Here is a 14,159-nt window from a genome sequence, read left to right as displayed (position 1 = left end):
GCATCATCCGCCCCACGGGCACCGTGATGTATGAGGTGTCAACAGAGGACGGGCAAGTCCTGTGGCGACACATCGACCAGCTTCGTCGGCGCCTGCTCCCAGAACAGACGGACGCAGAGGAGCGGGAACACGGAGTTGGCCCAGAGGGGGCCCCCCTGCCTCACCAGTGCAGGACCCGCCCATGAAAGAGCGTCCCGACAAGGCCCCCAACGCCCCGGAGGCCACGGAGGAGGCCCCAACAGCCGGCGCTCCGGAACCAGAGGGGCCGGCACCACAGGCGAGCCCCAGCACGGGAAACGGGGCCCCCGAGGTCCCTATTCCGACCCCCAGATGATCCACCAGGGAGCGGCGGCCCCCGGTGTACCTAAAGGACTATGTGACATGGGGGGGCGAACCATGGGGGGAGGGATGTTGTGTCCGCTGGCCGCCATCAGGGGCCAGCGAGCACCCAGGGCTTGACCCTGGGTGGACAATGGGAACTGGTCTCTTGGTCTCTCCAACGGGGAGCCAATAGAAACGGGGAGGGAAGTTCGAACCTCCCAATGGGATCCAGGGGTGTCCCCTGGATATGTATATAGTTGGCCTCCTGGCTGTTTGTCTTTGTCTTAGTTGCACCATGTTATGGGAGCTGAGTGGGCCTAGCCACGCGGTCAACCCACTACACAATACTGGCTCTCCAGAAGCTGGGTGTCACGAGCCAGAACTCAGAAGCCAGGGAGCCAGGCTGAGTCCTTTCCTTACCTGAGAATCTTCTCAGTCAGAAGGAGCCAATGACTGGCCAAGGGGAGTTGACCCATGAATGCACACTGCTGTCAGGCCATAGGTCTATCAAGGCCAGTGTTGTCTATTCTGACTTGCAGCAACTTTCCAGGGACTCCGGTAGAGATCTTTCCCATCGTCTACTGCCTTTAAGCTGGAGACTCTAGACCTGGGTCGGGGGTGCTGAGAAAAGGCCCTGCCCAGCAGAGTTGCTCTGAAACCCAGGAGGCAGGACTATTTGTGGACAGGAACGCACAGGAACGGAGTTCCGGCTGGCCCCTGAGTTGGGCACGCCCAGCAGGAACTCATTAGCATAATAGGCCACACCTAACAGCAGACACTCATTAGGATTGGCTACATTAGGGGTGTGTGGCCTAACATGCAAAGAGGTTCCTGCTACCAAAAAAAGCCCAGGGTTTTGACAACAAAGTAAACAGAATAAGAAGCAAAAGGTGGGTGTGGTTGGATGACCACACTTCTGGTAACATGTGGGGTGTGTCTTAATTTGCTAACGAGCTGTGCTGTCAGGGGTGTGGGATAATATGCTAATTGTTTCTGCTGTTGGGTGTGGCCTATTCTGCTAATGAGTTCCTGCTGGGCTTTTTCTACAAAAAGAGCCCTGCCAGGAGGCATCAGGATAGCAGCAGCTTTCTGCTCCACTCCTGAACTTTTGTTTTATCCAGTTTCTTTTAGTTTACTTTTAAGTCATGGTGGTTGCATTTTGGAGGTGGTGGTGGTGGTGGTGCAAAGTGCAGTCAAGTCACAGCTGACTTATGGTGACCCCGTAGGGTTTTCAAGGCAAGAGACGTTCAGAGGTGGTTTGGAGGAAAGAAGGAGGGTTTGTTCTCCTGAAAACTGGTATACTTCTTCTTCTGGAGCTTCAGAACCTAAGAACCCTTTGTTACTTAAGTGGTGCTGAAACTTTTTGTGCTGGTGACTTGCTGCATGGTATAGCAACACTGATACTCAAGAGTTCCTGGTTTCAAACTCAGCAGGTAGAACCATGTTTGCCATAACTTATGCTTGCTCTGTGGGGCTGTAATGAATGACTTTCGCCGCGTGTTCCAGGTGAAGGTGCTGCTGCCCTGTTAAACAGCTCCTTGTGAACCCTGGCTGCCCCTCCCTTACACACACTCTGTTATTGCAGCTTTTTTTGGGGGGGGGATAGATGAGCGTTAGAACTGGCCCGCCTCCACCTGCATAGCCTTGCTGACATTTATCAGTTTTTTTCTTATTAGTTCAACATGTCTTGGATACAGAGCGGCCATTCTTCCCTCTCTTGGTTTCCAGGTTCGGCATCCATCCGGTTGCGGGCCGCATGCCAGGGCAGCTGAATGTTCTGTTGGCAGAAGCCGGTGTGCCTTATGACGTGGTGCTGGAAATGGATGAGATAAATGAAGATTTCCCAGGTAAAGAATAAGAGTTGAATTTTTAAAAAAAATAAAGAAAAGAACTGTGGCTTATCTTCTGTTTGAACCATCCCAAGAATTTTAACTTTTAATGTCTGCTTCTTTAGTTAGGCCAAAGTGTAATCACTGTGTCTCAAGTAGTATTTTTGGCTGATATGGTAATACTTTTCAAATGCCCTGACTGAAAGCTAGATAAGATGGAAGCTTTGTGTGGCTCACAGAAAAGGATGAATAAAATCAGATGGATCCCCTCTCAGTGAAATACTTACTAATCCTTATCAGTGTAGTGATTAAGAGCGGTGGGCTCTAATCTGGAGAACCAGGTTTGATTCCCCAATCCTCCACATGCAGCCAGCTGGGTGACCTTGGGTCAGTCACAGTTCTCTCAGAGCTGTTCTCTCAAGAGCAGCTCTCTCAGAGCTCCTCAGCCCCACCTACCTCACAGGGTGTCTGTTGTGGGGTGGGGAAGGGAAAGGAGTTTGTAAGCTGCTCTGAGACTCTGAGTGAAGGGCGGGATATAAATCCAAGTCTTCTTTTTCTTCCTCCTCCTCCTCTTCCTCTTCTTCCTCTGTCAGCATTGTGACATTGTGAATAATAGGTTGTATCTAGAAGGTTCTGCTATGGTGCTTGGATGCTTCCAAGTGGTCCAGTCCTGTGTCATACCTGTGGGCACTTTTAGAATTTTGAGAGCAGGCAGTAGGTGCCACAATAAAATGTCAGCCATTTTTTTTTGGGGGGTCAATCACAAAATGGCTGCCATGGGGGCTAGGTCTGATCACCAGATCTCTTGAGGTTCCATTCCACACAATGTTAGGAGGTTCCAGGCCAAGCGTCCTCCTACAATGGAGGCAGCCATTTTAAGATGAGTGTTCCCAGCAGGCAGAAAGATTATGTCTCCTAGGCTCTTCTGAAGCCTCTCCTGCTCCAATGACGTGCAGGAAAGCCAGGAGGAGCATTCTGTTTTGTTTTGGGGAAGAGATTTTTGGGAGAAGATGCAAGTGGCCACCAGGAAACACGTTGGCAGGCACCACGGCACCCAAGGGAATCACCATTGTAATATTACAAAAGGTCTGTTGGATTTAGCCAGAGTCCGTCTGGCCCAGCTTCTAGCAGAGGCCAACCAGATGCTTTTCAGAATCTTACAAGCCTGGCCTGAGGACAACAGTCCTTCCCTTTTTGTCTGTTGCTGTGGGCAGAAACCACATGGATGGCACAAGCAGAAGACACGGAGCATTTGGCTTCTGCAGGGTATATCTACCTGGAGAAAGTAAGAGGAATGCACCCATTATTCCACCATGCAAAGCCATGGAAAGTTGTGTGAAGTAAGGCTCTGACTAGCTGAGAGTGAATGTCTGGACTGATCAGGGATTTTTGAACCTAGGTCTGCCCAGTCCAACACTCTTTTCCTGACACCACAACCAGTGTTCCCTCTAAAGTGAGTTAGTGTGAGCTAGTTCAGTTTTTTAGCCTCCTGCTCACATAGTTTTCTCTTAGCTCAAAAAGGATGGCTCGAGTCCAGAGCAAACTAATTTATGCAATAGCCAAATTGCTCACTCACAACTTTACTGCCAGTAGTTCACAAAGTAGAATTTTGGCTCACAAGGCTCTACAGCTTAGAGGGAGCATTGAGCACAACAGCTTCTTAGTATAGCTTGATCAGTTGCAAGCAAGTCTTTAAATAAATAGCTCTGTTGAGCAAAACTCCATCTGGCTTGTATGTTATGCAAGGCCCCTAAAGACTCATGTCAGAGAAGACAAATGGATTAGCTTCCCCCCATCAAAACTGATGTAAATAACGTGGTGTGTTTGGTTTGTTCTTTGTTTTTTATTTGGGGCCAAGTTAAATAGTTTTTTGGTTTTTTTAATGCCCTACACAGTGCATTTGACTGGCAGTCCTACCAAGCCCGTAACGCCAGACCCAGTCAGTTAACAAAGTTCAGGCAACGTTCTAGACTGCAGGGGGGCCAGCCCCTCTTACTTTTCCCGAAGGAACAGACCATGGCGAAAGGGCACGGGAGTTTTTGTGCTGAATCATAAGGAGGCTTGTGTCTGTGGATGTCCCTGCACTGTAAAGTAATTGCTGCTGCATCACTATATAACTTCTGCAAACTGGGCATATTTGCACAAATCTGGTCAGGTTTTTTCCCCCTCCATAGTTTATTCTGCTTCTGGTGGCCATGGGGACAGGAAAAATAGCTTCATGGGGTCTGGAAATCCTGCCCCAATGAAATCAAATTCAGCACATACATGCCAGCTGCTGATTTCACTATTTATTTATTTATTTATTATGAGATTTATAGCCCTCCCTCCCCGCGAGCGGGCTCAGGGCAGTTCACTAACTGGGCATATATGCCAATGGTTAAAACAGTTAAAAACAAGATAAAACAATCATTTATAGTCATTTATAACAATACCTGGCGTGATCTGGTCCATGGGGTCGCAGAGAGTCGGACTCGACTGTGCGACTGAACAACAACAAATAACAATACAAGGTGCTCTAGATGTCTCAAAGAAGGTCTTCAGTAACTAGATGACATCCTGATGGTGATGATCCCAGATCGGTGCTATCAGTTCCAGGCAGCACTATCGTTCATTGTCACAGGGCCATCTCACTCCCTGATGTTACCCAGCCTAGTTGGTGGTGGTGGTGCAGCGGTGGTGGCTCCTACATGAAAGCCTGGCAGAAGAGCTCCATCTTACAGGCCCTGCGGAACTGCGCAAGGTCCCACAGGGCCCAGATCTCCTCCGGGAGCTTGTTCCACCAGGTAGAAGCCGCCACCGAAAAGGCCCTGGCCCTGGTTGCTGTAAATCTGGCATCTTTGGGGCCTGGAATCACCAGGAGATGTTGCGTCCCCGACCATACTGCCCTTGGGGGAACATATGGGGAAAGGCGGTCCCTTAGGTATGTCGGACCCATGCCATATAGGCTTAAAGGTAAGAACCAGCACTTTGAAGTGAATCTGGTACACTATTGGCAGCCAGTGCAGCGCTTTCAGCACAGCCTGGATGTGCTCCCGCTTAGAGAGACCCATCAACAGCCTGGCTGCAGCATTCTGCACTAGCTGCAGCTTCCGGATTTGCAACAAAGGCAGCCCCATGTAGAGAGTGTTACAGTAGTCTAACCTCAAGGTAACCGTCACATGGATCACTGTGGCCAGGTCATCGCGGTCAAGGAAGGGAACCAACTGCCGCACCAGCTGGAGGTGGTAAAAGGCCGACTTGGCAGTGGCTGCCACCTGGGCCTCCATCGTTAAAGAGGAGTCCAGGAGCACTCCCAAACTCCTAACCTCAGACGCTGGCACCAGAGGCGCCCCATCGAAGGTCAGTAGAGGGACCCCCAACCTCAAACCGACCCGACTCAGGCCCAGGACCTCTGTCTTCACCGGGTTTAGTTTCAGCCGACACAGTCTGAGCCAACCAGCCACAGCTTGCAACGCTCGGTGAAGATCGTTTGGGCTGGAGTCCGACTGGCCGCCCAACATCAGATAGATCTGGGTGTCATCTGCATATTGATGGCACCCAAGCCCATATCTCCAGGCAATCTGGGCAAGGGGGCACATATAGATGTTGAACAACATCGGGGACAGCACCACCCCCTGAGGCACCCCACATACAAGAGGATGTCTCCGGGACTGCTGATCCCCTATCGCCACCCTTTGTCCCTGACCTTGGAGAAAAGAGGCAAGCCATTGTAGGGCGAGCCCCTGAATCCCCACTAGATGGCAGCACTGCTGTAGGGCTCTCTCTACAGCGGGGGTCCCAAACACCATGCCAGTGAGTTCCATGGTGCCCACAGACCCCTTTTCTGGCACCACCCAAGCACCTTTGGGAAGTGGGCAGGGCCAGGTGGGGCTTTTGCCCAGCAAGGCTTTTGATTGACTATTGGAGATTTGGTTGGCTGTGTAGATTTTTTTAAAATGTCGCTTTGGCAGCAGCTGCCACTGCAGCACAAGGATCTGCACTATGTGACTGAAGTGAAGCTGTGGTAGCCATTTTGCGTCTGGCTCCACCTCCTGCGGCAGCCATTTTGTGGCAGCCGTTTTGTTGCTGCAACCACCATGCAAGGTCAAAATTCCGAATGTGCCCACGGGCTCAAAAAGGTTGGGCTCCCCTGCTTTACAGCTACCCTCAGGGCTAGGAACATAAGGCTAGGTCATCATGGCCACAGTGCATACTGATCTGGCTAGTCTGCCCGGAGAATAGCAGTGATCAGAGTGAGAACTGGCGCGGTTGGTCTCATTCTGGATTTAAGGTGCCAGGTCACCTGCAGAGCCCATATGAAGGAGCATCAAGACAGATGTTCTTTCTTTGGTTATTTATGCATCTCTAAGCTCTAATGATTAAAAGAACCCTGTTCAGCCTACCAGAGCAAACTGAAGCCATCAAATATACTTTCTGCACCCTTCTTCTGTTGGCCAGGAAACACTTCATTGATAACTCTGTTTCTGCTCCCATCTTCCAGGGAACTGAAAATCTTTGGTGAAGAGTTAGAAAGCCTTGATATAAAGTGGTTCGCTTTTTCAAGTTCTGAAGCATTCTTTATTTTGCAATGAGTTGTCTTTCTCTCTCAGGCACAGACTTGGCTTTGGTAATTGGCGCCAATGACACCGTGAACTCCGCAGCCCAGGAAGATCCGAACTCCATCATCGCTGGCATGCCTGTCCTGGAGGTCTGGAGAGCCAAGCAAGTGAGTGGTGGTGATCACAGAGGCAGAGGGCCGTTGATTAGACTCTGAAACGGTTGTTCCCCATCAGGACAATCAGAGCTAACTTTCTGATTGGGAGCGGAAGACTTTCTCCTTCGATAAGAAATTTGTGTGCCTAAGAGCAACTCTTGTGAAACCAATTGAGAAGCTAGCCAAATCCCTTGATGGCCTTAAGGCTCAGATCTTTTGAGGTCCTGATTTTGCAAATAAATGGGTAAGCTGGGACACAACAGCAGCTGTGTGTCAGTGCCACATTGTCTTGGCACTCAGTTTATGACCTAGCATTCATTATGATGTGATAGGCTTGCCAAGTCCCCCTGGGGGGGTGGGGAAACCCCCGCCCCAGAGGCCCGTTCCCCGCCGCTGGCGGATCGGGCCCTGGGGGGAATCCCATCCCCAAAGTACGCGATGTGCATGTCACCCGGAAGTGACGCGACCATGCCGGGCACGCTGGGGGTGGGGCCATGGTCATCCGAGGGAAAACTCTATGGTTTTCCCTTGGGTGGTCGTGGCTCCGCCCCCAGTGTGCCCGGCGTGGTCGCGTCACTTCTGGGTGATGGGGCTGTGGCGCGCGCGCTCCAGGAACAAGCCGGGAGCCACCCGTTCTAGCAGCAGGTAAGACTTGGCAACCCTATGATGTGATTGGGGGCCAGCTCTGGGGGAGTGAGTGCCAGTTTGTACATTCCAAAGCTAAAAGTCATGAAATATCTTTTATTAGTGAGCAAGCTCGTGAGTTCTTCAGAACTCTGCAGCTAGGGTTGCCAGGTCCCCCCCCCCGGTGCATGAATGAGGGGTCCCCTGATTTCTGGTGCTCCCTCCCAGCACCAGCCAGCTGGCGGGGGAGAGTTACCACCCCCGAATGCGACGTGCCCTGGGGGTGTTTGTTTGTTTTTTAAAAGAAGAGGTGACAGAATTCTCACGAGGGAAATGAAGTTTTCAATTTGTATACTGAGAACTCATGAACTTTTAAACATTTTTAAAAGGATTTTGTCGAAGAGGTTCCGGAACTCTGTTCCAGCGCGTTCCCCCAGGGGGAAAAGCCCTGTGCCTTCGTCACCTGGAAGTGATGTAGGCACGGTGGTGATGCTGGGGGGGCAACGCTCTGGTTTTTGGGCAAAACGTTAATGGTAGAATTAGTTTCAGACTGTAGAGTTTTGCCCCAAATGCAGAGCATTGCCCCCGATGTTTGCAGTGTGCCTGTATCACCCCAAGGTGACGTAGGCACAACATGCTTCTTCCCTCCCCTCTCCCAGAGCATCCCGGTGAGTCACCCTCCAGCTTGTCTTTCAGAGCTGGCAATCCTGCCCGCAGCAGGATGGATGTGGATTAAGCAGAGGTCGATTCGCAGAGGTCGATTCGGGGGAACCACGGGGGATCACAGTTCCCCCGGGTGAGGTGCAGGGGGACGGGGCACATGACGAAACCCCGCCCCCTGCTTCCGGCCGCCCCCTGCTTCCAGCCTCATTCTGTTGCAGAAGGAGGAGGGTAAGTTGGCGTCCTCCCCCTCTGCCTGGCCGAGGCCACTTCACGTGGCCTCCGCAAGGACTCCCAGCCACATTCAGGAGCTTCCCCGAGGTAGCTGTGTTAGTCTGTTGCTGCAAAATAGTCCAAGAGTTCAAATAGCACCTTTAAGACTAACAAATAGCACCTTTAAGACTAACCTTTAAGACTAAGACTGAGTGGTGGGTGTGGCCTTATGACACACTTCCGGTGATGGCAGGGGGTGTGGCCTTATGACACACTTCCGGTGATGTTAGGGGGTGTGGCATATGCTAATGAGTTATGCTAATGAGTCCCCCCAGCTCTTTTTCTACGAAAAGACCCCTGGGATTAAGCACATGCAGCTGTGCATGGGGAAGTGTATTTTCATGGCCAAAAGATGGTGCCTGCAGTCCAGAATACATTTTCTTGACCAGTGTTATTTCTACAGTACATTCAATGTCATTACTTGGGCAACCTCTTTCACGCCTCTTCTACTGTCTCCCCAGGTGATTGTCATGAAGCGCACCCTGGGCGTTGGGTATGCTGCCGTTGACAACCCCATCTTTTACAAGCCCAATACCTCAATGCTGCTTGGTGACGCCAAGAAGACTTGTGATGCTTTACAAGCCAAGATTAGGGAAAGCCATGCTCATTAAAATGTTTCCAATCAGACCAGATAGGGCACAATCCAACACTACTGATTGCACTGAATGAGTTCAGGACTTTGAGATCAATGGATCTTAAAATGTACAATGTGTGCCCTTTATTGGTATAATTCAGAAAGATTTCTATATAGCTGTACCAGGGTATGGATGGAAGACATAGGAGAAAGCCACATGGCTGAAGGTCAGCACATCTGGGTTGTTTCAGTGCCTGGATCGGACACCTCTTGTATGCTGCCTCGAGTTTGACGGTGAAAGAAAGGGTGGATGGAGCAATAAGTAACCCCTCAGATATGCAGGTAGGAACACCTGTGAAAATAAATGTGAGAAATGTGTGTGGCTTTTGTGCCTTAATGGATGAAACTGTAAATCTCTGTATTTATTTTTTAAAAAGAAAGTATCCCATCGTTTGCTGATCAGCTGTTTTTGTTTCTGACATCATCACTCCCATTGCAGACAAACATTTCAAATAAAACATGGTACCTGCCCATTCCCTGACAGGGCAGGCTAGCCTGATTTCGTCAAATCATGGAAGCTGAGTGGGGTCAGCTCTGGTTAATACTTGGATGGGACACCACTGAAGTAGTCCAGGGTTGTTACGCAGAGGCAGGCAATGACAAATTACCTCTGTTCCCCTCTTGCCTTGAAAACCCTATGGGGTTGCCATAAGCCAGCTACAACTAGATAGCAAAAGAAAAACATGTTGCCCGTTAGGGTTGAGCAACTGGCTATCTCACACCCACTGAGTGATACCATCTGCCATCTTAGTTGCCAGGCAAGAGAGATGCACCGAAGGCGATGCGACTTTGAGCAACTTTCTAGCCATCCATTTTGGGCCAGTGTACAGCTGGCCTAGTCCACCATCTGCACCTCAGTGCTGCTATGCTACAGATTAAAACTAGTTGCTCACCAGGAGAAACGTGGGTGACTCACTTTTAGGTAGGCATATTAATTCCTGTTTTCCTTGCATGGGTCTAACCCAGGGTCTAAATGTTAGGCCTGGGGTTACTTTTCTTGGGGCAGATCAGTTTGGCCCACCGGGGCCATGCTCTGCATATTGTCTTGTGGTCTTTGTTTTTGCCCATGCTGATTAACACTGGGTTCTGTATAAAAGCTGGGTGTATACCTCCATTAGGGAGCTGCGGTGGCTCAAGTGGTTAAGACGCTGAACTGCAGGCTGTGGAAGGTCGGTAGTTCAGCAGTTCGAGACCCGGGTGCCGCATGACAGAGTGAGCTCCCATCTCTAGTTCCAGCTCCTGCCAACCTAGCAGTTCGAAAGCAAGAAATTGCAAGTAGATAAATAGGTACCACTTCAGTGGGAAGGTAACAGCATTCCGTGCGCCTTGGTGTTTAGTCATGCTGACCACATGACCACGGAAACGTCTTCGGGCAGTGCTGGCTCTTCGTCTTTGAAACGGAGATGAGCACCGCAACCCTAGTGTCGGACTGGCTTTAGAGCAAGGGAACCTTTACCTTTTTATACCTCCATTAATCTTCCTGGGAGAGAATACTAAACATGACTTAACTGTGGTTCAGCTGCTCTTGGCCTGGATACCAAGTGTTCGTTCCCCTTGCCCCTTAGTCAGGAGCTTTGCCCTTCTTATCAACAGCATCAAAATTTCCAGAACCGGTGCCTTCATTTTGGGAGCTGTCTTTTGGAGTGACACTAGCTGCTGTGCAAGAAGCTGCAACAAAAAGGAAACGTGGAAGACTGACCCACACCCCTCTCCTGCCCAAGGGTTCTGATCCTCATGTTTTATTTAATGGAAAAATCCAACTTGTTAGTGTTGCTTCTAAAAGGAACCAAACCCAGTCTGCAAAAACTTTTTATCACAACACTTTTTTTCTTTGCGAAACATGTTTTTTATTTAAATGTGATGTGGAAGAAATCAAGAGTCCCCCCCCCCACCTTCTGTTTGGTTATTGTATAATCTATTAGGTCAGGAGGCACATATTTTGGGTGCCCTTTCAATGGTCAGAAGTTTGTCCTTTTCAATTATAATCCAGCAGCCCTTTCACAAAGCTGTTTTAGAATTTCTTAAGAAAAGTCCAAAGGAGTCCTTGTTGTGTAATACACACACACACACACACACACAAAGTTGATCAAAATCCCTATAGAGGAAACAATATTCATCACTGCACAAAGTCAAAATGTCCTTTTCTTGACAGCAATAAAAGTGTGAATGTTGAAGGCATTTTCTGTTCCAGTTGATTAGACAAATAGCTGCTAATGACATTTCTTCCTGTACAAACATTACACATTTAGTTTTGTATTGCATCGGCAGTTGTAGCAAAACAGGCCCTGATCCAGAGAAACTTGAAGGGTGCTTTATTTTATTATAGATTGTAGCTGTAAAGATGGATCCAAAGGAAAATAGCCGCAAGCGCCATTTTACAAATGCTTGAGCAACAATTCAAGTCATGCTGTAACAGAGGCTGTTCTTACATTCCCATTTGTGCAACTTGAAAAACATCTTTTGATTTAGTTGCTCTTTTTTCACGAGACACTCTAACATAGTTGCACGAGCAGCCCTTCCACGAGCAAAAGACTGTGCCTTCTACCTGCAGCACCTGCACTCCTAAAAGTTACACCTGGGGTGACTCAGCTGAGGATGGAAGCTCTTGTATTGCTGTTTTTCTGTTCACAGTAGTGAAAAACAGTTTTCCTGTGCCAGGCTCTGTATCTCAAACAAGAAAGAGGCTCTCTCTTTTCTTACAATACCTGATGCTGTCAGTAGTTGTAGGTAGACAGGGAGGAAAAAAACCCTCCACAGAGTGGAACTTTTAGTTAAAACTCCCCTCATTCACGGCTAGAAGATGATAGCTTCTACCTTAGGTGGTTTTAAAAAGGGATTTGTCAAGTTCCTCGGGGACATCTCTGAGACTAGGCATCCGACAAAGGGAGGTTTTGCTCTTGAAAGCTTATACCCTGAAAACCTTGTTGGTCTCTAAGGTGCTACTGGAATTGAATCTGGCTCTCTGACTAGTTTATTTATTTTATTTTATTTATACCCCGCCCTCCCCGCGTGCGGGCTCAGGGCGGCTTGCAACAATATGGCACTCAGTGCAATAAAACACAATAAAACAATTTAAAAACAATTTAGTACAGTGGGCGATGCCCAGGATCCCACGTGACTAAAACCCTCTCTCCATATTGCACATGCCCTTACATCCAGAGGGAGGTTACTGTGGCCCCCAGATGTTCTTTGGCCACTCAGCCTCCGGTGGTGCCGCTATATAGGCCCCTGTTGGTGGTAGTGGTGACGGCGGCAGCTCCTATTCGAAAGCCTGGCGGAAGAGCTCCGTCTTGCAGGCCCTGCGGAACTGCAACAGGTCCCGCAGGGCCCTGATCTCCTCTGGGAGCTCTTTCCACTAGATAGGAGCCGCCACCGAGAAGGACCTAGCCCTTGTGGCAGCAAGCCTGGCCTCTTTAGGGCCCGGGGTCGCAAGACGATGTTGCGACCCCGACCGAAGTGCTCTTTGGGACCTGTGTGGGGCAAGGCGGTCCCTCAGGTATGGCGGACCCTGGCCATGTAGGGCTTTAAAGGTAAGCACCAGCACTTTGAAGCGAATCCGGTATGCTATAGGCAGCCAGTGCAGCGCTTTGAGCACAGGCTGGATGTGGTCCCATTTTGAGACACCAGCAACCAGCCTGGCCGCCGCATTCTGCACTAGCTGCAGCCTCCGAATTAGCGACAAAGGCAGCCCCATGTAGAGAGCGTTGCAGTAGTCTAGCCTTGAGGTGACCGTCGCATGGATCACTGTGGCTAGGTCTTCGCGGCTGAGAAAGGGGACCAACTGCCGCACCAGCCGAAGATGGTAAAAGGCCGCTTTGGCAGTGGCTGCCACCTGGGCCTCCATCGTTAAGGTGGAGTCCAGGAGCACTCCCAAACTCCTAACCTCCGAAGCTGGCACCAAAGGCGCCCCGTCGAAGGCCGGGAGCGGGAGCCCCAATCCCATCCCGTTCCGACCCAGGCACAGGACCTCCGTCTTCGCCGGGTTCAGCTTCAACCGGCTCAGCCTGAGCCATCCAGATACGGCCTGCAACGCCCGGTGCAGATCTTCTGGCTCGGAGTCCAACCGGCCGCCCAACATCAGATAGAGCTGGGTGTCATCGGCATATTGATGACACCCAAGCCCATGCCTCTGCACAATCTGGGCGAGGGGGTGCATACAGATGTTAAATAGCATCGGGGAGAGAACTGCCCCCCGAGGCACACCGCATTCAAGCAGGTACCTCCGGGACCGCTGCTCCCCTAATTCCACCCTCTGTACCCGACCTCGGAGGAAAGAGACAAGCCATTGAAGAGCGAGCCCCTGAATCCCCACATCGGGGATTGCTAACCAGACAGCTGAATAGCAGCAACTGCAGCCTGCTGGAGTCTGCCCTGCTTGTGAGCATCCTAGAAGCATCTCACTTGCCCTTGCTGGAAACAGAACGATGGCAAAGATGGGTCTTTGGGCTAGCCCAACAAGGCTCTTCTTAGCTGTCTTTTTCTGCAGTAGTCTGACAGTAATATTGGAAGCAACAGGACAAAGGCCATCCGTTTCTGAGGTCCATCCCACTGTAAGCACTAGGGAAAAGAGTGCCTGTTGTAGCACAGCATCCGTGCACAGTGGGAAAATTACAAATGCTAGGTGCTCTAGAGAACATGCCTAAGCAGGTCGGATCCATTCAGTGGGGTTCTCTGGATTGTACTGTTAAAAATGCCCATCTATGCAGAACCACCTCAGTCAACAGGAGTAACCTGCATGAGATTGCAATGTTAGCAGTTTAACATATGGTATCAGATGCCCAGTAAGTATAAAAATGCTGCCTTGCACAGAAAAGCTGAAAGAGAAAATCAGACTGGTAAAATTCAGAGGGGAGGGAAGGCAGGATGACATAGCCTGATCTCGTCAAATCTCAGAAGTTCAGCAGAGTCAGTACTTGGAAGGGAGACCACCAAGGAAGACTCTGCAGAGGAAGCCAATGGCCAACCACCTCCGCTTCTCACTCGCCTTGAAAGCCCCTTGCTGGGGTCACCATAAGTTAGCTGGGACTTGATGGCATTTTACAAGCATAATGTTTAGAGACTTTCTCAAGGAAGATCAACAGAGAAGGTGAGTATTTCATGATATGGTTTATTATAAATCAAAGTC

The 14,159-nt window shown here is 50.0% G+C and overlaps 1 protein-coding gene across 1 annotated transcript in view; it reads left to right on the top strand.

Annotated features, from left to right (window-relative positions):
* Positions 1-9,352, top strand: part of LOC107110938 (NAD(P) transhydrogenase, mitochondrial-like) — a 117,456-nt gene extending 108,104 nt beyond the window's left edge. The window contains 3 exon segments of the mRNA XM_015411792.1: positions 2,050-2,168; positions 6,740-6,855; positions 8,862-9,352. Of these exon segments, the coding sequence (XP_015267278.1) occupies positions 2,050-2,168; positions 6,740-6,855; positions 8,862-9,011 (385 nt within the window). The 3' untranslated portion in view covers positions 9,012-9,352.
* The last annotated feature ends 4,807 nt before the right edge of the window (positions 9,353-14,159 follow it).

This window comes from Gekko japonicus, unplaced genomic scaffold (assembly GCF_001447785.1).
Source record: "Gekko japonicus isolate JY-2015 unplaced genomic scaffold, Gekko_japonicus_V1.1 scaffold266, whole genome shotgun sequence".
Lineage (NCBI taxonomy): Eukaryota > Metazoa > Chordata > Lepidosauria > Squamata > Gekkonidae > Gekko > Gekko japonicus.
Note: the sequence above shows the minus strand (reverse complement) of the source record. Positions and strands in the feature narration are given on the sequence as shown.